This window comes from Eucyclogobius newberryi, unplaced genomic scaffold (assembly GCF_026437365.1).
Source record: "Eucyclogobius newberryi isolate DKJ021-1_F unplaced genomic scaffold, fEucNew1.0.hap1 SCAF_17, whole genome shotgun sequence".
NCBI classification, from domain to species: domain Eukaryota; kingdom Metazoa; phylum Chordata; class Actinopteri; order Gobiiformes; family Gobiidae; genus Eucyclogobius; species Eucyclogobius newberryi.
The window spans coordinates 29,845,470-29,868,246 of NW_027315801.1; the positions used below are offsets into that span (position 1 = coordinate 29,845,470).

Genomic DNA, 22,777 nt, shown 5'->3' on the forward strand with positions numbered 1-22,777 from the left:
TCTCTGTGTACTCAACAGTTAAGAGTCTATCCATAAATAAATTGCAATTCATCTTTAAATGAGTTCTAATTCATGGTATGGCCTTGTATTGTAGATGTTCCGGTGCCGACAGTGAAGTTATTGAGTCGATGGTCTGATGTGATTGTGAATGACGAGGTGTCATTGAGCTGTGAGACTGTGGGGCCCGACTGGAGCTTCTCCTGGTTCAGAGACGGAGTGCCGCTTCCTTCAAACATCCCTTTCTCTGATCCGAGAAGAGCGCGGCTTACGATATCGTCAATCTCCAAGAGTCTTCAGGGGCGCTACACCTGCAGAGCTCAGCATAACACCAGACGTGTCAGCTCTGGACAAAGCCAACCAATCACTATCACAGTTCATGGTAATTAACAATTCTCTTTTGATTATTCCCTTTTCTTTTCTGATACAGATCACTTTGACATGAGCCGTTCCCCTGACGCGTTTGCACATTCCCAACAATGGAAAAGCAAACCTCATCACAATATTCACTTTAAATAAATAGCAACTCTTTGTATTCCCCTCCAGATGCGCCGACACCCACATTGTCCAAAAACCCCACTCTAAACAAGATGTATGTGGGTGAGAATGTGACCTTCACATGTGCAGTTCCCCTTTCTTCTGGATGGACTTACAAATGGTACAAAAACGACGCCTTAATCGGCCAGACAAACCCTACTCTGAGCGTTCGTCTGAAGCTGAGTGATGCGGGGGAATACTCCTGCCAAGGCCTCAGGGGCAACGGGGCAGAAACACTTACCAGTGACAAGATGGCACAAGCTGTTGATGGTGAGATTAAAACAAAAACTGGTGTTATTCTTATCTCTTTAAATGGGAGACTTGAATTAACCAACTTGGTTTATTTCAGACGTTCCTGCCCCCTTTGTGAAGTTACACAGTCAATGGTCAGATGTATTCGTGAACGAGGCCGTGGCTCTGAGGTGTGAGACCGGCAGCACTGAGTGGAGATTCTCATGGTTCCGAAATGGACAACCGCTTTCTGGAGACGCTTCCTTGGACATAACAGAACAAGGATCGTCTCTTCAAATAGCTTCAGCGTCAAAGGGTCATATGGGGGATTACTCCTGCAAAGCCCACCATAAAACCAGGGATGTCCAGTCGGAACCAAGCCAACCACTACATGTCAAGGTTTATGGTACGTTATATTCAAGGATTAAACACAATGTGACTACCGACAATAGCCTTTCATGGAATAGAACACTGATATTGATATGTTGGGTCTATTTGCATGTTGATAATAAAGGGACAGTGTGTATAGCTCTATTTCCTGTTCTGATCTATCTTTCAGAAAACACACCCAAACCCACATTGACCAAAACCCCAAAGTACGACTCATTGTATGTGGGTGAGAGGGTGCACTTCGCCTGCAGCGTTGATGTCGCCTCTGGGTGGACGTTTAAATGGTTCAAAAGTAACAGAGAGATCAAGGGCAGTGACTCCAGTCTCAGTGTCCAGCTCGGCCCGTTTGATGGAGGGGAATACTCCTGCACCGGGACCAGAGGAGGGCGCACCAACACAGAGAGCAGTGACAAGATTACCCTGACTGTGCTTGGTATGTACACGGAAACATAAAGGAAATCTGCAGCTGAAACATAGTTCATGTGGCGCTAACTATAGTAAAAACCTACACTAAATAAAAAACACTGACACTCTTTTGTTCTTTGTCAGCGTGTTGGGTGACGTGTGGTCGGACATGAATAGTTCTGTTCTTTACAATCTGAAACAGGATGTTGTGGTGTAGCTCAAAGGAGAATAAATGAGTGAAGTGTATCAGACTTTAGAGCGTTTAGAACGTCTAAGAAAAGCAGAACTATGAATTCTGAGGACTCTTTAAACAAAAGGTGCAGGCCTCATAGAGTTGGTTACTTGCTTGTGACGAGAAGCTATTCATTTCAAATAGAAAACACAAAATAATCAAGTAACAACTGCAGTGTAGCCTTTTTTTTTGGTATTCAATTGGTGCATTAATTTATTAAAAGCAATATTCCTTTACAATGACAGCATGCACTTCGTAAAATAAAGACATTTTTCTTACTCTGTGCACTGAATTTGCAATAAATGATCATACTTCTAAAAGAAAAACAGAGTGTATTAACCTAGACGATGCTCTGTAAATGTGGTGACAGTCTGTGTCTGTTCCAGAGATCCCTGTCCCGCAGGTGAAGCCCCTCACGCCTTGGCTGGACGTGTTTCCCTCTGAGACAGTGGAGCTGGGCTGTGGGGACTTCTCTGCCGCTCAAGACTGGACTTACGAGTGGCAGAAAAATGACCGGAGTGTGTCCTGGGACCAGGCCACGCTCACCATCAGCTCTGCTTCAGCCTCACATGGAGGACAGTACAAATGTCAAGCGACCCTGAAGGGCAGGCCGCCGGTCATCACCTCCTTCAGCACAGGACTTACTCTCACAGTCTATGGTACGTTTCTTTTTTATTCTTTCTATATATTTTTTTTGTTTTTAATGTATTGCTCATTGGCACTGTCATTCAGTCTAGTTTCATTTGACAAGCCAATTGAGGTATGACCAAACAGTTGGACTAAACCTAGACTTAAACTCGACCAATTAATCAAGACAAAGCTAACTAGACGTAAGGTATGAATAAAACTAGCTTTGAATCAGGACTTTAAAAACACTCGATTACCACAGGAACCGTTGGTCTAGATTCACAGGAGTGTCCAAACTTTTTTCACCGAGGGCCACATTTTGAAACTTATATGGAGCAGAGGGCCACAAACAACCCGACAATGTTGAATTTGAAAGTGAATACTTAAAAATGTTGCATTTGTTATTGTTCGATGAGCATCCACACCTTTAATAATACTCGGGACATTAATAATAGGTTGTTATCACATAAAAATGCTTGAATTCTTCCAATTTTACAGTAAAAGTACTACTTTTTGTTGTTTGGACCAACTTAGCAGGAAGCGGGAGGGCCAACAAAAATTGGTCTGCGGGCCGCATTTGGCCCCTGGGCCGTAGTTTGGACATGCCTGGTCTAGAACAACAAATTAAGAAAAACTGAGAAATGTGTAAGTACAAAAAAAAAAAGAATAATTTTCCTCTTTCTAGATGAAAAACCTCAGCCTGTTCTGGTCCAGGATCCAGACTACTCCACACTGTTTCCCAACGAGCCGATGTCCTTCCACTGTCACATCAACGTGTCGAATGGCTGGGAGTTTGTCTGGTACAAGAACAAAGAACCACTCCAATCCAAACAAGTCACATATAAAGTCCCGTCTCCTGCTGCCACACAGTCCGGGTCATACACCTGTAAAGCCAGAAGAGGCCGGACTCACAGCTTCAGCACCAACTTGAGTCAAGCCAAAGAGGTGGAAATAAGAGGTGAGTTTGGCCGTTCAGTACAAATAACTCCACGATGATTATGACCAATGCCACGTGGAAATAGAAGCTGATTTACAGTTTATTGCATGTGTGATGTGTTGTGTTTGGATTGTGTCTGTATGACTTTAGTATATTTTGATTTATACACCATACAGCCTACAGTTAAACATCTCATATTAAGCCTATTTTTAATTGTTCTTCGTATTTTTTATCTGATAGGTCATTGTTATTTTTATCCTATGGTAGATTTTAATTGTTCCTCTTTTGACTTAATAATTGTTCATTGTTTTATGTTGCACCAAATCACCAAGACAAGTTCCTATTGTGAATTTTGTTCTTTGACAATAAACCTTTTTCTGATTCTGATTCTTTTTTGCATTTAGCGGACGCTCCTGAGCCTGTGCTGTCCCAGACGCCTCAGGCTGAGAAGGTGTACAAAGGAGAGCAAGTGACTTTTGAGTGCAAACAAAGCGTATCATCCGACTGGGAGTACCACTGGATCAAAAATGGACAGATTATTCCATTTGTTAGTGATGTCTACATTATGAACGCAACACAACCACAGCAGGAAGTCTATAAATGCAAGGCCAAAAGAAAGAAAACCACTTTTGAAACTGAGAGCCAGCCTAAAGTCATTCACATTTCCGGTAAATACATTTTTGCTTCATAGTGTCTTTGTGAAATATGTTTTAAAAGAATAATTTGTTCATGTTGCATTGGAATAATCCAGCAACTGCCAGTAAAAGGTCAGTGTACCTCATGTATGCACTGAAACAACTACTTAATATACTTCTTCAAATACTCCAGATGAATGACTTTGTTTGTTTGTATGTATTTATACCAAAATAAGCTAAATTGTGTATTTGACAAATGTAGAAATTCCAATCCCCTCCGTGAAGAACATGACTCCGTGGTTGGATGTGTTCCCGACGGAGACTGTGAGGCTGGGCTGTGGAGTCCAGACCGGAGCCTCTGACTGGATTTACAAATGGAGCAAAGACGGACAACGAATCAGCCACGAAGGAGAAAGTGACGAGAGTGTGAAGACGGAGAGAAACGAAGACGGCAGCGTTCTGACCATCCACTCCTCAGTGTCACACAAGGGAAAATACAGCTGCATGGCACAACTCAAGGCCAGGAGGCGCGTGAAAAGCACTTACAGTCCAGCGATAGGACTTCAGGTGTATGGTGAGAGCGCGCTTTCTTATACCAGACAAAACTTTATTAGAATTATATGGTCATACAGGGCCCTATGTGACAAATTTAAGACTAACATTGAAGTTATTGGTTTGGAATCCGGATAGTTTGCTGTAATATAACCAAAAAATGTAAGAAAAGCATTGGTAAGCATGACACAAACTTAGCACGTACCACATTTCACTATAATGTTAAGATTATTCGGTTAATCGTGATTATTCATGATTTTACAAGCAAAATATAGTCTTTGTTATTTGTTTGATCTGTCCAAAAAATAGACCTAAATCTTTTTTATCTGCCTGTTTTTGTCAAATTTCAGAAAGTTCAATTGTTCCAGAACTTTCGGAACAGTAAATTTTTGGACAACAAAAAATAAAGAAAATTAAAGATTTCACTGTTGTTTGGTCCGGCTCAATAATCGTGAATAAATTGTTAAATCATGATGTTTTGACCAATCGTAACCCTAAAATTTGATATTGTGACATTTTTGGGTTTCAGATTCATGACTTTTTACTTTACATTGGTTTAGCCACATCTCACTGCAGCTGCTCAATGTTGAATTTGTCTTTACAGATGCCAAACCCAGGGTTGAACTCATCCATTACCCAGAGTTCAACACTTTCTACACCGATGATTCAGTGTCTTTCTTCTGCGGAGTCAACGTGTCGTCGGGATGGGAATATCTCTGGTACAAGAATAATCATGAGAGGGCGTCTGGCCCGAACCACACCATCAGACACGTTCTCACCTCGGACGGCGCAGAATACAAATGCACGGCCAAAAGAGGAAGGGGAGATGCTGTTTTTCACACACACAGTCAGAGTGTGACCATTGAAGTTAAAGGTACTTATTCTCATGCTTTTCAATACACCGGGGGGTCTGAAACTGTGATCTTCATGCAGTTCAGTTTAGCAAATTCTGGTTTAATCCGAGTTGAATAGGAAGTTTGGATCAATGAATTAATGCTAACTTTTTTGTCCTTGTGAAAAGACCCAGTGAAATCCTTTTGTAAATTCTTTCATATTGTGTAATATCTTGTAATCTTGTGTGTTCTTTTGACAGAGCGTCCCTCAGTGGCTATCCTGCTGCTGACAGGCTGGTCTGAGGTGTTTTCCACTGACAGTCTTGTGCTTAAGTGTGAGGCAAAAGACAGTGAAGATGAGGATTGGGAATTCAGATGGTACTAAAACACACACTTGATACACACGACATTGAGCAAGAGTCACATTTTGACAAAGCACATTCTGCATATTCTGGCTCCTTTCTGTCTGCTGAGGCTGTTCCTTATTTTTTATTTTTTACAGCTCGGGTTCGTCAAGTTTAACTCGTGGCCCAATGAATGTACTCACTGAAAATGTTGTTAATAATTCATTAAATCATATTCTTAATCAGTAGTTTGTAAACATCGAATAATTATTAATCACTTGTTTGAAAGTGGCTTTTGAAAATTAAGGACCAATTAAACATGTTTGTATATTTTATATTTTTAACCAAATCAATGTTTAATTTTATAATTCATACATTAGTTTACTCATTAACAAACACCAAGTATATCATATAATATAGCGTAATTGCAAATATATCTAAAAGGTTTGTGCTGATACAGGTTCAAAGGAGGTGAAAGAATCAACCAGTCTTTATCTGAAAAACATACAATCACGCCACAGAACGACCCCGACCAGAGTCAGTACAAGTGTCAGGGCGTCCGCAGCACCGCGAGGCCGTCCTACACCAAACACAGCGAACCTCTGAAAACAAACAACCTCTGTGAGTCCATCTTCATTTAGTTTCATTCAAAATGTAAAAAATAAATGTCTTATGTCAATCGTCCTGTTTATTTCAGTGTTGAAGAGGAGAGTCCTTCTGTCCATCTCTGGATGTCTAGTGTTTGGACTTTGTGCTGTTTTTATTGGATGCATCGTCCTGAAAGTCCTCCGAAAGCCAGGTTTCACCTCCTAATAAATATAATAATTGTAACACTCAATGGCTACTACTGGACCAATAAAAAAAAGCAAATAACTGACATAAGTGAAAGTACGATGTAAGAAATGCGTGAATTGTTGCAAACAAAAATAAGTCTAGAGTTTGGTTTAGCAGTGGGATCCAGCTCAGTAGTTAGGTGTGGTTTTGTGGTGTACCTAATTAAATGGCCATCAAGTGTTTAGTCATATTTTGCTTGTGTATTGTTTCTCAGATTTGGCTTTTTTTGGTATTAAAGGTCTTTTATTTCTGTCTAGGTGATAACCAAGAGAAGACAGAAGAGGTGGACCTGTTTCTGACAAGGGCAGAACTATCCAAACGTATGTGGACTGAACAGCTTTTTGCTTTGTGGTTTTGGCAGCTTGTTCCTCCTTTGCGAGCCCAGCTTCACCAGACACCCACAAATAATGTCTACTTTTGTTTAAGAAACCACTTTTTGTGCTCTGTTGTCTGCTCTATCTTTTCCTCTAGATGCACCGAATCCTTTGACTGAATATATTACTGATGATGACCTGAAAAACATAGCAGACGGTAATTTAATTGGATTACAACAAGGCATTTGGGAATATTGTTTATGTTTATGTACAGATTTTCTTAATCTAAATCTTAATCTAAAAATATGTAAATATATTCTTTTCTTACAGAAGAGGATGAAAATGGAACACTGAGCTGTGACTCAGCATTTTTGCCTATAACATCTAACGAGGACGAAGGTGACTGGAAAGTGATCATATTAATAATATAATAATAGTGAAACTGTTTCTTCATGTACAGTATGTGCTCTTTTTCAGCTGCAACATCTGAGAGCAACAACACAACTGGGAACGGAGAGATGGTTTCATTTAAACAATGATTTATTCTGAAGCGGTGCCGTAGGGCCTGAAGACGGTTTAAATGTAAATCCTGAACGATGTGATGTGAAGGTTTTAAGCAGGGAGAAAAGATGGTTTGAAAGAGGAGTTAAGGAAGCTATTTTTGTTAAAAAAGAAAGACCTTCTTTAAACAGAAATGGAGGGCTTAGGTTTCATCTTCCTGTTATTTATAATGGGTTACTGAACCCCTGGAAAGGTAAAGGACATTCAGATGCTAATCAGGTACTCAGGGTGGTTGAGCCAGGGTCTCACAAAGACAAAGAGGTTTCTAATAGCCCATTAAGATTCTGAATAGGCTAGCTCGGTAGATACAAGGGGGAGTTTCTGTTGAAACAAACAACTCTTTCTACTTCAGGAAGGCTCCTCCCAATGAGCGGGTCTTACCACAGAACAGTATTAATATCGGAGTTCTCGACCTAAATTCTGTTATTGACAATGACTCTTGGATGAGAGTCGAAACGTCTATTTTTGCAAACTGAGTCCAGATGACTACAACTGAAGCTTTTTCTACTGTGTAAATCCTGAACGTTAACAATGCTTGAGCCAATGATGACACGTGTAAATAAACTGTGTTGTATTATATACTTTCTTTAGGTACTGTATATAGAACCATTTTGCCCTTATGAAGGGCAAATATACTGTAGTTTGTATTGTATAGTTCTCAGAACAGACACCAGGGGTCAGCAGATATGAATTATAACTGACTTTTATTTTGGATCTAAACTTTTTTTGATGAGTAATAAGTACTTCAGGAAATTTTTTATTGAAAATGTGTAGATCATATTTATTAAATGTGCAGTTACTATGAACAATGAGCAAAAATAAACATATATCCTCCCAGTTCTGTCTGGTACACACGTGTAACATCTGAAGCAGCAAAGGTGAAATATTGAATTATTACAATAATATAAGACTCACATCTATTTGAGTATCTCTGCCAGCTTCTCCACATAGTAGTTATAGTTGTCCTGACAGTCCTCCCAGGGGCTGAAGCTCTCCTCCTCCTTGTCCACATACGTCTCCCAAACATGCACAAAGTCGCTGGGCTTCATCATCCTCAGTTTGCAGCCTGCACCCGCCAGGGCCCTCAGCCCCTGCACCACCTCCGGCTCCTCACACTCAAACAGCCGCGAGGAGAAAACACACAACTTCAAGTGTTTGCGCTGCTGGAGAACAGAGGCCAGTTTAGCCGCACAGTCTGCGCACGGGCTGGAGGACACGTACCAGGTCACGTCTGCTTCTTGTGAGGGATTAGGCAGAACCTGCAGTGGGAGGCAAGGCAAGGTTATTTGTAGAGCACATTTCATACACAAGGCAATTCAAAGTGCTTCACGCAGCGGGAAAAATGCATTAAAATCACAAAGAAATTACAGAAAGAGAAATACAATAAAATTAACTAAATAATGATGCAACACAAGGAGCTAGAGATGCTCAAAGCAAGTACAACCAATCAATGCAAATGCAAATAAATAAGAAAAGATAAGATAATCCTTTATATTGTCCACACATGGGGAAATGTCATTGTTGCAACGCAGGCAGATACAGAGGAAAAGAACATAACTTATAGGAAGTTTAAAAAAAAATAGAAATAGAAGAACTCTTATGAACAAAAACTCATATAGACAAAACTTCCCACAAAACAAAATGAGTGTTAGTTATGAAGTAAATAGTTTACTCAAATATGTACATTTCTGTTTGTGGACTTAAGTTAATGTTAATGGCTCTGTCAGGCTGAAGAGTTAAATTCCATAGATAAAAGAATGTGATTAAAGATACTGAGTTACAAACAGCTGTCATGAGCACAATTACCTGCTGAAAGAAGGCCTCCTCTGCGTGTGCTGTGGTATGTTCATCCTCCATGTAACCTTTCAGCGGCTCTGTGCTGCCCCCTGCCGTGTCCACCCTGTAGCACAGCAGGGTCTTGTTCCTTCCAGATGAATACTCCACATTTCTGAACTGAAACTTGAAGTAGAAGGGGCTCATCTGTTCTCTGGTCAAATGACAGAGATGATAGTATGAATAAAGTCCTTCTGCATGTGTTCATGAACAGAAGCAAAGCATGAAAAACACCAAAACTGATTGATTTAAGCAAAGGAAAATCAATATTTATGCTAATTGTGCAAAGATAACCCAATGAAAAATGCATGTTTCAAATGGATATATCATAAATGTGTTTAATCCTTTAAAAATGTACATTGCAGGGAGATGAATGAACCATGTGTTTATTACATAAGTACAAAACACATTTTTTTTGATGGAGTGGTAAAAGTAGCAGAGTGTCACAAGTCATTTAATAAACTGAAACACACTCTTATCTATAAAATAATCTGTTCTTCCTTTTTGATTAAGTACCTTGATTAAAAATAGTTTCCTGATTTTCTTTGGTAATCCTACTTTGGTTTATTCAGTGGGATCATTGGCCTTGTCTCATATTGCTTTGTTATCTCTCTCTCCTAATAATCAAAGCACAGATAGTAGACACCAGATGCCATGGAGCCGGTGAGTCATCCCTATTCTTACAGTGGGGTTAGTAAGGACAGCAGCTGTGAACCACTGCTACTTTCTGCATGAAATGTACCCACCAAAACACCAAAAAAGACATCAAATAAACAAGAAAACAGCTGAAATGTAGAAGATTGTGGGATAATTTGAGTCGAGTTAACTTCATATAATCCTACTTGGTGTATTTCCCTTCTTTTGATCAGCTCTGACATAGTTTTAGTTATATCTGCCTGATAAAACCACAATCTATTATTATAACTGTTACTATTTCAGCTTGATGGTTTGTATTAGAGCAGAAGAAGGCAGTTGGTATGGCCCAAACAGTGCTACACGAGCCCACCACATTAGTTGTTGTGCATAATTTAGCACTCTACTTACCCTTTCACAATCTCAAACGGAGGCAGTTCGATGGGTTGAAACTCTCCATTCTCTTCAGTGGTTATCCCTGTCGCTCCTTCAGCTTCTGCAGCCCTGCTCTCCTCACCGGCCTCGCTCTGCTCTGGCGTCTTCTCTGCTAATTTCGCTGACTTCTTCTCTGCTAATTTCTCTGACTTTTTCACCACTTTCTCTGGCTTTTTGGCATTTTTCTCCTTAGTTCTTTCCTTGTCCGGTGCCTTCTCGTCGCTCTTTTTCTCTTTCTTCTTGGCACCAGTCCGACTTCGGTCTGCCATGACTATCTGCAAGCTTGTGAGAGAGCTAGATAACAAGAGGAACAGGGAGAGAAACTGGGCTGGACAGTGGATAAGTGGAGAGATAACCCCCAGTACTTTGACCAAAATAGATGCTATTGTGAGCCAAAAATAAGTGGAGCTCTGGTGGTAGAAAGGTCAAAGGTCTGGAGCGTTATACCAGACTTATGCCATATCTCTCGATCAGAATATAGTCAGTAATCCAATTAAGGAAATGTGCTTTGGTTTATAGATGTTTAAGCATAAAGAAAATGAGCAATCCCTTCACCAGTTATCAGGGCTTTGCCAATGTCAACAGGACGGCAACAGGCAAGTTATTATTATCAATGTTTGGTTCTGTGGAGAGGGTAACCAAGGATCTTATGATACAAAACACCACTTCTAGAGCATCACGCACACTATACAGATGTAAGCAGCTTCAAAGGCTGTTTATGGGGTCAGCTTCAAACATAACCAGACACAGTGTCACCAAGTACTTTTTAACTTCCATTTGAGTAATACATTTAGAGTTAAACATTTTGGCTACTCTACCAGCTTTGCTTAATATAACTTTTAATAAAATGACTATACTATCCACCTATAAGGTTTAACGTTTTAAAATACACCTTTTAAAAGTGTCTAAACAAACTCATTCTTAATTCCGTAATTGGAGGTAATAGTTAAGTCAATGGAAAAACTGGGAATGGCCTCAGAATATCACAGAATAAGACGAATCAAGGTGGTTTTGGCAAATGAAAACCACTCTGATACATGTAGGTGATGTCAGAGCCCGGTTTAAAGACAGTTACTATTGTATTTTGCATTCAAACACACACTTCTTAGGTTTTCCTGGACATTTCGAGCTATCGAGTCATTTTATCTACATATTATGTGCATACGTATAACCATAAATTATACTTTTATAAAGCTCAAATATAATTTTCAAGATTAAACATACATTTTTTCCATCTTTAGTGATAGAAAAGCAAACTGACTGACATTTCTACCCAGGGAATTCAAAAGCGTTTCGTATTTTTTGTTATAAAGGTTCATCTTTGGAAAGGTTTGATTCATTTTGCCTCCCGTTCTCCTCCATTTCAGCATTTTGAACATTCTGATGACATTGTAAATCAATACCACCACATGTTTGACTCTTGTGGCCATTATAGGAACAAAATGCTTTCATTATTAGAGTGCGTTTTGGCGACTGTGCGAGTCTGAAAATGGCTCCGTGCACTGCAGCTGCAATAACCAGAGGCACAGGGGAGAGACAGGGAGGCGAGTTCAATTACTATTTGCTCTCCTCCCTCAGTCTGCCACGTAATTCATTTCAGACGCAATTACCAATATAGCAGTGTGTCCCGGCCGGATCCGCTAACTCAAATGGATGAGCTGTCACAGAGAGGAAAGAGAGAGACAGTCAAGGCTGCACCAGATAAACAATATACGCTCAGAAGAAAAGCAAGGAAAGACACTGACTGACAAGCAAATGCACTGACAAATTAACACATGATGATGATGATTATGCCATAAAAATGTGTCTTAGCGCGCCACTCTGATGTTTTAAAGTGATTTTAGAAAGATGATATCAAAACATGTATTAATAACTGGCTGTGTGGATAGAAATCACTACAGAGATGGGATTAGAAATATAGCAGTTGTCACTACAAGCTAATTATGAATAGTCTGGAAGCTTTGGAGCATCATTTATTTCATTTTCCAGTTGTTATGTTGTGAATTGGGAGAGATAGGTGTAGTCAGTGAGAGCAGCTGGTATTTAGAATTGTAAATTGGGAAAACCGCTTTACAGACTGGCACAGCATTCTTCCATTTTATTACATACATTTTAGTTGAGGCAATATAATAAGACCCTAAGAAATGGAATCGAAACGTTGTAGATTAAATGCAATCTGTTTTTTTTCCATGCGTTATGAAACCCTATGTCTAAAAAACTACTTAATCAAAGAAATGTAGAGATTTTTCTTGTTGAAGCACTAAGTAAGAAAATCCAAACGCGATCCATTCAAAATATAAAGCATTAGCCCTCAAGACTTTTAAACCCACATTATGGGGGCCGTGTGCCTAGTGTGGGTAATATAATAAACTTGGGTTATTGTGCTGCTGCAAGTCCCTGTGTGCTTCCTCCTCCATAAACACAAACATGCACCATAGGTAAAAACCCTCCAGCTACAGTAGTCCTGACCAAGCCTTGCACAAAGGTCTGAAACCTGCACCTTTGCCTTTTTATTAAGGTTAATACCAATGGAACACACAGATAGTATAGCAATAACAAAATGTGTTTTGTCTGAGGCTGTGTTGCACTGACAGGCAAGTAATATGAAACAGAGACAAACTGTTTGCAGTCATTTATCAGTAAAGTAAAAACAATGATGCTACAGTTTGCATTATCATTATTGTAGTGAAGGACAGCACATGGGGGTGGTGCTCCGCTAATTCAGACTCAGTCAAATATTATTGTCAATTTGGCCATAACATTGGCCACCTGCAGCTCCTTGGTTATATCATGGTAATATCATTGCATGTAATTGGGACACCACTAAGCCAGAGGGCTTTTCCATAATGCTTCAAATAAAACATAAAACTATTGCATTTAGATCACTTTGTAGGCCTGTAATTGAATAAAGAATTTCTTGTCCGACTAAAGATGTTGACTAAAAGGGGATGTGGCTGCACAATTTTGGGGAAAATAAATAAATTGTCATTTAAATCCTAATTGAAATCACGATTGCTTAGAGAGTAGGTGGTATAGCAGCACGGCTAATAACAGAGAACGAACATACGCTACATGTGGAAAGGTAAAATCTTTAGGAAACATGTACATGTGTAATCAGTTGTAATTTCAATCACACACTTTTAGTAATTGATCCTTGAATCCTACTTGTAATTGAAATACTGCACTACGTGGCGTGGAGCTGGCAATAGCTCTCAAAACAATTAAGAATCACTATGATTTGACCAAATATCTGCCCCACAAGACCACGAGCACACAGCATTTCATGCATAAATAGTTATTTGTAAAGAAAAGTACTGATAGACTAGATGTCCACATGTACGAAGGCAAAATAAACAAAAAAATCACTCCTGAATCCTTATAATCCTAGTTAAATAATAAAAAACCCACCATGGACGAACTAAACGACTACAGACTTACAGCCCTTGATGTAAAGTGTGGTCAGGAGCAACATGACCTGACACATTTTAATGTGTAATATATATTACTTGACTGTAAGCTCAGAATGCATTATGGAACAGCCCTCAAGTTTTCAAAATAGCAAATAATGAGTAATAAATAGACTTGGCAAAAAACTAACAGGAATAAAGCCGTCTGCATTTCAGATAAGATGCTTTTTAAATGCATTTACTTAAGTCCATAATAGCCTGTAGTTAGCTTTGAGGTAGATTAGAGTTTCCAGGTTCTTTGGTAAATCACAGCTTCTCTGAAAGCATTCAGCTGTAGTGAATATACTCTCCACCACTGTGCCACAGGCCGGGATTGTGAACACTCTTTTAGCCATCTGAGCCAGTTGAGGGAAGTCAATAGCTTTACGTCTCCAGTAATGCAAAGCCTCCTCATCTGTGGGCTCCTCTCGGAGATAGACTGCCAGTTCCTGCTCAAGGCTTTTTGCTTGAGTCATTGGTCTCTGCTTTATAAAAGAGAAGAGCTTGCACGGACGGGACAGAGGGGAGACCGGAGACAGGGCTGGGGCAGGAGGAGAAGGGTAGTCTGCCTGGAGTTCTGTGGTGGAATCTGTGGAGTTAGGAGAGTTTGAGTGTTTGTTTAATTCCTCTAAGACAACCTGTTTGTGCCAGTCTGGGTTGTTACTCCACGAGAGTTTGAACTGAGGGTCCAGGGTGGTGGCAGTAATGTAGAGGGGGTCTTGGAGAAGAGGAGCCAGTAGCCGGTCCACTGCCTGCCTCAGACCGACCAGGAGAGCAGGACAATGGACAGCAGAGGTTTCAGAAAGGTGCTTACAAAGGCCTAAAACACATGGCATTGCCAAACTAATAGGCACATGTCGATCCGTCAGAGGGTCAGGCTGCCTTGCCCCGTGCACCATGTCCCAAGCTTCAGTGAAAGGTTCCAGGACATCTGTGAGCTCTCGTAAGATCACCCGCTCTGAAGTCCCTAAAGACAGCTCACTGGGACCACTCAACTCCTCTAGGAAATCCACAGAGTCTAGGAGCCGGTGCAGCACCTAAATTACAACCACAAACATAACATTTAATGAATGCATTCAGCCGCCTTATTTACCTTATATATTATATAATATATTATTCTCACTTTCATACTGTAACAAAATAAAAGTCATGTAGAATGCCTTGACTTTAGTATCAGACTTAACTCAGACTAAATGTGACATTAAACCATGTTACTGACAGTAAAAAATAACATTAAACTCCACAAATACACAAAATGTACTTGCATTAAAATAAGGCCGTTACCCACTGCTCATGACTCCAACAGGTGAGTGAATAATTAGATTGCCTTCTATTTTCTATCTACAAATGACAAATGTCTAATGCGTAGGATGAAATAGCAGTTATTTGTGTGAAACTCACTTTGAGTTGCACAGCCCAGTCGTTGAGTGCAGTACTGCCTGAAGTAAGTCCTGTTGTATCAAAAACGTGACTGAGCTTCTCTGCTGGCACTGCAGAGGTGATGTAGTGATAGAAAGAGGATGCCTTCCTCAGAATGGCCGATAGTGGTGGGCAGGAGCGCAGACCCTCCTTGACACATCTTTCCAGGGAGCGAGAGAAGCAGTCCACGCGACACACACCAAGCCCCTGCTCCAGGGACTCTTCCCACTCAAACTCCTCACTGTGGCCATTTGGCACGCTGTCGTCTCCATTATGTGTATTGTGTGTCACTTCTCCTTCTTCCCCCTTACTGTTACCCTGCAGGGGTGATATTAGGAAGCCTGGTAAACAACACGGTTTCACTGACGACGGGAACGTGTCAGAAACAACTCGGAAAGCTCTTCCCGCAACATTGTGGGAGAAGCAAACGTCTTCAAAGTCAGAGTGGATTTGACTACATGAACTAATGTCAGTCAGAAGGAGGCAAGCCAAAAGAGCCGAGCGCATCTGCCAGTCACATGTGAGGAAATGGCAGGTGATCCCCAAATACCTGGCAAGAGAGAGCAGAGACAAACCAATGTGCAGAAAAAGAAACAAGCGTATTTTGCTACCCATAAAGCAGGAATGTTGCTATGTGAATAATGCGCTTGATGCACTTGTTTATTGAGGGTGAAAACAGAACCATTCCAGCTTTACGGTCAACATGATGGACGGTCTTTCGGAATCATGGACCTTCTTACCCTGATGCACTCGGCGCCTTGTCCCTGCAGATGTCCAGGCTGAGACTCAGGGTGTGTGCTGAGGTCAGCGCCTGCCTCGTGGCCAGCTGCGCCTGGTAGGCATAAGCTGGCAGGAGCTGGTTTTGGATGTAATGCTGCGAGTCCGGGGTGTACCGCGGCTCCAGCAGCTGCAGCAGCGCCCGAAACCCTTCTTTCCCGACCATGGACACCGGCTGTAGATCTTGCACGATCATCTTGGCCACAGCCTCTGAAATGAGCACCTGTGTTTGACCAAGCGGTTATTACAACGTCACGACTGTGGTGTGAATAACCATCTATTTTACAGCCAGAGACACACGTGATGCTCGGACTTTAGGACACACCTGACGCGGATCGTGCTTGTCAAATTTAGTCACCCTTCCACCGGAGCTGGCGCCCACCGCCACGGCCGCCACGGAGCTCGGGCTGCCCATGCCTCCACCGGCCGCTCCTCCCGCCGCGGCTCCCGGGATGAGGGGGACGCTGTAGCGGACATTGCCCACGTTTGCGGGGAACGTGTGCATCGAGCTGGAGGAGTAGCCCTCTCGTTTCATGTCTTTCCGTTTCACAAACTCATCGTACATGGCCGGGTGCTTCCGCTGCAAGAGACAGACAGAGAATGAGTGATGAGAATAAGGCAAGAATAAGGCCGCCGCATCTTGATGGAACAACAAAGCGAGAGGATTAGCGCGCCGGCGGCTGCAGACGACAGGGTTTGTCTCTTTTGGGAGGCTGTGGCCGTGCAATTGTTTCTGCCAGGGACATATTGTGATCACGCCGTTTCAAACAGTTGAGTTGAGCTGGAGATGGAAATACCTTTAGGTGCGTTACGAAGTTGGACGTGACGCTTCGCTTGGCTTGGATCCGTGTGCCACAGTATTTGCAGTTCGACTCGATTTTCCCATTCTCTCCTTCGAAGACAATGTTAAAGTAATCCAAAATAGAGACCTTCGTGGCCGACGCCATTGGAGTCGGCAGTTCCTCAGTTCAAGAAGTCAAATCAAGTTGCGGCCGGGGAAAATGCGAGGCGTGCGGTCCTGAGCGCGGGCCAGACTGTTTACCTCGCTCGGCATCACAGACGGGCGCAGACGTAAGACAACGCGGGACGAATGTAACCGCCCGCTCTGTCCCGCGTCCGACAGCTCACTGCGTCCGGCACAGGTGATGATGAGCTTTTAGTGCATCCGCTGCTGCCGCGCGCCCATCCGTGCGTGCGGTCATGCGTGCGTCCGGCGGATCATGTGAAGGGCTCGTCCCAGACGAGAGGAGGGGGAGGAGGGGGAGTGTGGCTCGAGAGGAGGGGGAGGAGGCCGAGTGTGGATCGAGAGGAGGGGGAGACTGGATCGGGAGTCTGGGTCGAGAGGAGGGGGAGTGTGGATCGAGAGGAGGGGGAGACTGGATCGAGAGGAGGGGGAGACTGGATCGAGAGGAGGGGGAGACTGGATCGAAAGGAGGGGGAGTCTAGATCGGGAGTCTGGGTCGAGAGGAGGGGGAGTGTGGATCGAGAGGAGGGGGAGTGGGGATCGAGAGGAGAGGGAGTGTCGATCGAGAGGAGGGGGAGACTGGATCAAAAGGAGGGGAAGTCTGGATCGGGAGTCTGGGTCGAAAGGAGGGGGAGTCTGGATCGAGAGGAGGGGGAGTCTGGATAGGGAGTGTGGACCGAGAGGAAGGGGAGTCTGGACGGCGTTTTATTTCCGATGTTTGAGGGCGGCCGTTATGTCTCCACCCTGTTGTCTGCCATGACAAGTTTACAGATCTTATTGCTCGTTTCACTCGGCCTATCAACAGAATGACCATGCGTTTGATGGGTAAATGTGTCCCCATCACCCACTCCAGTCAGGTACGAGTCTACAGGCGTGTAAAAGGGTCTACATGTGTGTAAAAGGGTACAGGCGTGTAAAAGGGTCTACATGTGTGTAAAAGGGTACAGGGGTGTAAAAGGGTCTACATGTGTGTAAAAGGGTACAGGGGTGTAAAAGGGTCTACAAGTGTGTAAAAGGGTACAGGGGTGTAAAAGGGTCTACATGTGTGTAAAAGGGTACAGGCGTGTAAAAGGGTCTACATGTGTGTAAAAGGGTATAGGGGTGTAAAAGGGTCTACATGTGTATAAAAGGGTACAGGCGTGTAAAAGGGTCTACATGTGTGTAAAAGGGTACAAGCGTGTAAAAGGGTCTACATGTGTGTAAAAGGGTAAAGGGGTGTAAAAGGGTCTACAAGTGTGTAAAAGGGTACAGGGGTGTAAAAGGGTCTACAAGTGTGTAAAAGGGTACAGGGGTGTAAAAGGGTCTACAGGCGTGTAAAAGGGTCTACAGGTCTACAGGCGTGTAAGAGGGCACATGCGACTTCATTCATAAAGGTAAATAATGAATGACCCTGAATTGAAGACACATCACACTCTTAGTCAAACCGTAAACTGCAAAAGGGATAGATTTTCTTAAAAAGATGGTGCGGGAAAACACAAAAACAGACTGACTTTATATCATCTTTATTTAAATTGCCAGAACTAAAAATACCATCACAGATATTTTATTATTGGTCCACTGCTGATGATTCAGTCTCTTGGATTTGAAGTGTTTCCATGTGACTCCACAGTTCACGTCTGGAGTTCACAATAGCAGTTTGAAGACTGGCAATATCCACTGACAACTCAATAACTGAACAATAAGCAAAAAGAGAAAGAATATTAGGAAAAAACATTATTATTATTATTATTTATTGCATTAGTATTAGCCGACATCAACAAAATCCTACCTTGTTTAAAGGATGACTGTGCTTGTTTGAGAGTCTGTGGCACCAAAATACCAAACCAATTTATTGGGTCTTGCTGGAGATTTTTGTCACATTTTCTCATCTTTTGACTTTCACATGATTGACTAGGAATTGTTTTTTCACTCTCTTCACACTCGGTATTCTGTATATTTTTATTTCTTCTTCGAACAGCTGTGGACAAAAAAAACAAACACACAATTATAGAATATAAGGTATACGGTTTGAATTTGAATAAAGAAGTAAAACAAACCTGTCTCTTGTGGCCCAACATCTTCCACAGGCTTTGGCTCATTTGACTTTAGAGTGGTCTTGTGGGTGGAGAACTTCATACCACCGTTCTCTAGTGGTCTGTAATACAAATTTGATTTTTTTTTTTTTTTTGAGCAATAGTCTGTAGCAACTCAATCACAAATTCCAGCCAATAAAACGCATAAATGTACTAACTGGGTATGGACACGGATACGTGGTTCTATTTCATTTGCATACTGCAGTGATGACACTTGTTTGTTTCCCATTGAATATCGTGCCTTGGACATAGAAAACCATCCCTATGGAAAGAAAACATTATTCATTTAATGTACTAAAGGACCGTGTTATGTTCATGTCTCACCTGCTCTATCATCGCATTAAGGGACGCTCGTTTCTCTTCGAGGAGCTCGAGTTGATCCATAAAACTGAGCAGCTTCTGGTCCAGTTCACAAGAAGATTGTTCAACTTCTGGTGGACCCATCTCGGCTTAAAATAAATATATATATATATATATAAATCTGAGCAGTTACACGGGGAAAAACGAGATATGCTTTACAATAGAGCCGTATTTGTAATTTTCTTCAGGAACTTCCGGATATCGTCACGTGACATCCGCATCACGTGATACATAGACGGCTCTCTTCCTCCTTTTTAACGGTACCGCGTAAAATCATGTCGTAAAACCAATAATATTATAGATCCATATGTAAAACACATACTTTGAAGATGTCAACTACAGTAGGTGGCGATCAATGCACCTTTCAGTTCGCTGCCCAAAGAATTTAATAAAAAGTACAAACAAAGACAGCTCCATCATGTTTGCAACAGAGTTATAGTTGTAGCGCGGATGCTTTAATATTTTGAGAGGGAATTTAGCATCTTTTTAAGTTTCCTCATTATGTCGCCTTCGCCCAACAATTCAGACTCGAGAGGAGGAAAAAGGTAGTTCCCATACCGGGAGTCGAACCCGGGCCGCCTGGGTGAAAACCAGGAATCCTAACCGCTAGACCATATGGGACCGATGCTCAAACTGAGAACACTTTGCGATTTCAATATTCGGCTTCAATATCAGAATCAAAGGGGTTTCACAGACATAGGAACTTGTCCTGGTGATTCGGTGCAACACAGACAACAAACAGTGAACACTTTATACAAAAACGGCATGATATGTTCATTCTAAGTAAAATACAGTCTCTTGGTTGTTTTCAGATTTGTCAAAACCTCAGATGACGCTGGATACAGAATCCCCTGTTGATTATATTGTACTTTGCCATGACATGTCTAAAAGGTAAATTCACTGGTGATTTCAATATGACTAGATTTACACACGTTTGGTTTGATGATCCAGACATCCAGGATCTATGAGAAACGACCAGTGTTAGCTGTACTGTACCCGCCATGTTTGCAGCAGCTTGTGTCCCAACGTTCTGAACGTGCAGAGAAAAGCAATACACAAAATAGTAAAAAACAATGTTCTTTAAATCGCAGGTGACTGGAGCCTACCTCAGTGACTTCGGGCTCTAGGCGGGGGCCAGCCTGGGCAGGGGCCAGCTCGTCGCAGGCTTAACCATGTTTAGTAATACTATTTATTTATTAACATCTTACATTTGTTCAACATTAGACCAACTGAAAATGTAATGAGATGGGACAACACAATCTCGAGTTCTCTGTGTCCACGTGTTGTAATATGAATGAAACCTACAGTACTTTAGTGGATAAACCCCCATAAACGCGCTCACACCTGCCCCTGCTTTATAAACCATCAGGCTGAGCCCCTGCACATGTCTCCCAGTAGCTTGCCGTGATCGTATAGTGGTTAGTACTCTGCGTTGTGGCCGCAGCAACCCCGGTTCGAATCCGGGTCACGGCAGGGTCCACACCCTAACACGGCGAGGGAGATTCTTTTGTGGCATTTGTTGCCGAACTGTTTTAGTTGATTGTTAAGCGTATCAACCCAGATATGTCAAAGTATATTAGATTGTTACTATTGAATAAACCACAGTCTTTCTCGGTACAGCTGCTCCACAACAACAAAGTGTTGTCTGTTACTTTTAATTAACTCCTGCGCGGGCAGCACTAATTACACAGGAGTTTGAAGGAGAAGTTAGAGACTTACACGCGTTGTTTTGCTGCTAAAACGTTCCATTGGTGGAAACGCTCGTGTTCCGAGTTGGTGAGCCAATCAGCGCACCGGGTCATCACGTGTCTCGTGAGCTCACGCTTACGCTGCGCTACTATTGGTCCTTACGACATGAGTGAGTCCGCCTCTGTGGACTCTGTCATGTACATTTACCTGGTACTTCGTTTTAGACTTTTCATTCAACTTTTCTCTCTTCCTCGTGTATAATGCCGGTAAGAATACACACAGTGACTTTGACTCTACTGATCTTATCTGATTTACTTGATTTACTCTGATACTATTGACTGTGTATCTCTTGTCTGTAGCCCTGTAAATGTAGCATCCAAAATGCATTACCATCTGTCAGGAGCTATTTATTCACAATTAGTCAACAAATGACTATAACATTCTTATTATGATTACTTATTATGATGACTTTATTTCAACCAGGAAATGGATGCTTCACCTGCAGCTCCACATCCTTACTGGCCTCGGGATCTTCGGATTCCCACCTATGTTGCCAATGATCGATCTATGTCAGAAATCTTGGCCTTTTTGTTTTCTCTTTCTGGTTTGTTTTTACTGGTCACTTGGATAGTGAGTGGTCAGAAAGGATCTGGTGGAAAGTTGGGGACTTGGAGGCGTTTGGCTGTCTGCTGGTTTGCTGTTTGTGGCTTTATCCACGGAGTGATTGAAGGATGGTTTTCATTGTATTATGATGTCATTCCTGGGGATCAAAGCTTCCTGTCCCAGTTATGTGAGTATTTATATATTTACATATTTATACTCTTATATAAATGTGCTTTCATTGTTCACATACATAGTTTATATTTGTCTTTTTTCTTAGGGAAAGAGTACTCCAAAGGTGATAGTCGTTACGTCATGTAAGTATTTGTTCCCCCCCCAGACGAAATACAACATAATGAATGTAATTGATTTATTGTCTATGATGTGTTTAATCAGAGCAGATAACTTCACTGTGTGTATGGAGACTGTGACTGCTTTGTTCTGGGGACCCTGCAGCTTTTGGGCCGTGTACGCCTTTTTAACCAACAAACCTTACAGATTTGTATTGCAACTCATCATTTCCTTAGGTAAGAAGAGAGATGAATCCAATCAGTACTTTCCATTTCAACCACGTAAACTGCTATGTCTTCTTCTGTTGTGTTTGACTGTAGGCCAGCTGTACGGAGACGTGTTGTACTTCTTCACTGAGCACAGAGATGGATTTGCTCACAGTGAGCCGGGGCATCCTGTTTACTTCTGGTTCTACTTTGTCTTCATGAACGCTCTGTGGATCGTCATACCGCTGTCACTCATTGTGGATTCATGGAAACAGTTGTCAAATGCTCAAACTTTAACAGATAAAAAATCCAAAAATAAATAAAAGATGAACCAAGACAAATAATCAGGGAGTACATGCAAAGTTATAAATGTGCGAATGTGTAATAAACCCATGTCTATAAGTTGTTAACGTGCATTTGCTTCTAATAAAATGTTAAAAGTGTATTTTTGGATGGTTCAAATCTGTTAACATCACAGCTCTGGTAAACACAGCATACACAATTTAGATTAAAGTAAAGACAACAAAATCTACATTTAAAAGCGCTGACATGCTTTGTTTTTGAAGATTCACTGTATTTTAAAATCTAAAGAAAACCCATAATCGAGACCATTTCAATTTAAA

At 41.8% G+C, this 22,777-nt stretch overlaps 5 protein-coding genes and 2 non-coding genes across 7 annotated transcripts; 3 read left to right on the forward strand and 4 right to left on the reverse strand.

Moving 5' to 3' along the window:
- Positions 1–72: 72 nt before the first annotated feature.
- Positions 73–8,178, forward strand: LOC140363611 (hemicentin-1). The gene is made up of 16 exons (XM_072450244.1): positions 73–379; positions 544–804; positions 884–1,171; positions 1,325–1,588; positions 2,179–2,451; positions 3,105–3,377; positions 3,761–4,024; positions 4,254–4,565; positions 5,148–5,417; positions 5,637–5,754; positions 6,181–6,341; positions 6,418–6,519; positions 6,812–6,874; positions 7,026–7,085; positions 7,199–7,267; positions 7,346–8,178. The coding sequence occupies exons 1-16, from the start codon at positions 73–75 to the stop codon at positions 7,405–7,407; spliced, it is 3,147 nt and encodes a 1,048-aa protein (XP_072306345.1). The 3' UTR covers positions 7,408–8,178.
- On the reverse strand, positions 7,015–10,656 carry apobec2b (apolipoprotein B mRNA editing enzyme, catalytic polypeptide-like 2b). The gene is made up of 4 exons (XM_072449882.1): positions 10,307–10,656; positions 9,236–9,416; positions 8,345–8,688; positions 7,015–7,066 (listed from the first exon to the last, which is right to left on the reverse strand). The coding sequence occupies exons 1-3, from the start codon at positions 10,597–10,599 to the stop codon at positions 8,347–8,349; spliced, it is 816 nt and encodes a 271-aa protein (XP_072305983.1). The 5' UTR covers positions 10,600–10,656; the 3' UTR covers positions 7,015–7,066; positions 8,345–8,346.
- Positions 10,657–13,762: 3,106 nt separating this feature from the next.
- On the reverse strand, positions 13,763–16,981 carry LOC140363613 (zinc finger BED domain-containing protein 4). Its single transcript, XM_072450245.1, has 5 exons — positions 16,770–16,981; positions 16,298–16,552; positions 15,936–16,195; positions 15,178–15,745; positions 13,763–14,813 (listed from the first exon to the last, which is right to left on the reverse strand). The coding sequence occupies exons 1-5, from the start codon at positions 16,917–16,919 to the stop codon at positions 13,980–13,982; spliced, it is 2,067 nt and encodes a 688-aa protein (XP_072306346.1). The 5' UTR covers positions 16,920–16,981; the 3' UTR covers positions 13,763–13,979.
- A 1,476-nt stretch (positions 16,982–18,457) lies between these two features.
- Positions 18,458–19,571, reverse strand: vma22 (vacuolar ATPase assembly factor VMA22). Its single transcript, XM_072448574.1, has 5 exons — positions 19,333–19,571; positions 19,167–19,270; positions 18,973–19,070; positions 18,705–18,893; positions 18,458–18,607 (listed from the first exon to the last, which is right to left on the reverse strand). Exons 1-5 carry the CDS (start codon positions 19,450–19,452, stop codon positions 18,483–18,485), a joined length of 636 nt encoding a protein of 211 aa, XP_072304675.1. The 5' UTR covers positions 19,453–19,571; the 3' UTR covers positions 18,458–18,482.
- Positions 19,572–19,917: 346 nt separating this feature from the next.
- Positions 19,918–19,989, reverse strand: trnae-uuc (transfer RNA glutamic acid (anticodon UUC)). Its single transcript has one exon. It is a non-coding gene; the product is annotated as a tRNA-Glu (tRNA).
- Positions 19,990–20,769: 780 nt separating this feature from the next.
- trnah-gug (transfer RNA histidin (anticodon GUG)) lies at positions 20,770–20,841 on the forward strand. Its single transcript has one exon. It is a non-coding gene; the product is annotated as a tRNA-His (tRNA).
- A 702-nt stretch (positions 20,842–21,543) lies between these two features.
- Positions 21,544–22,599, forward strand: ebp (EBP cholestenol delta-isomerase). The gene is made up of 4 exons (XM_072448575.1): positions 21,544–21,847; positions 21,938–21,974; positions 22,054–22,184; positions 22,269–22,599. The coding sequence occupies exons 1-4, from the start codon at positions 21,544–21,546 to the stop codon at positions 22,475–22,477; spliced, it is 681 nt and encodes a 226-aa protein (XP_072304676.1). The 3' UTR covers positions 22,478–22,599.
- The last annotated feature ends 178 nt before the right edge of the window (positions 22,600–22,777 follow it).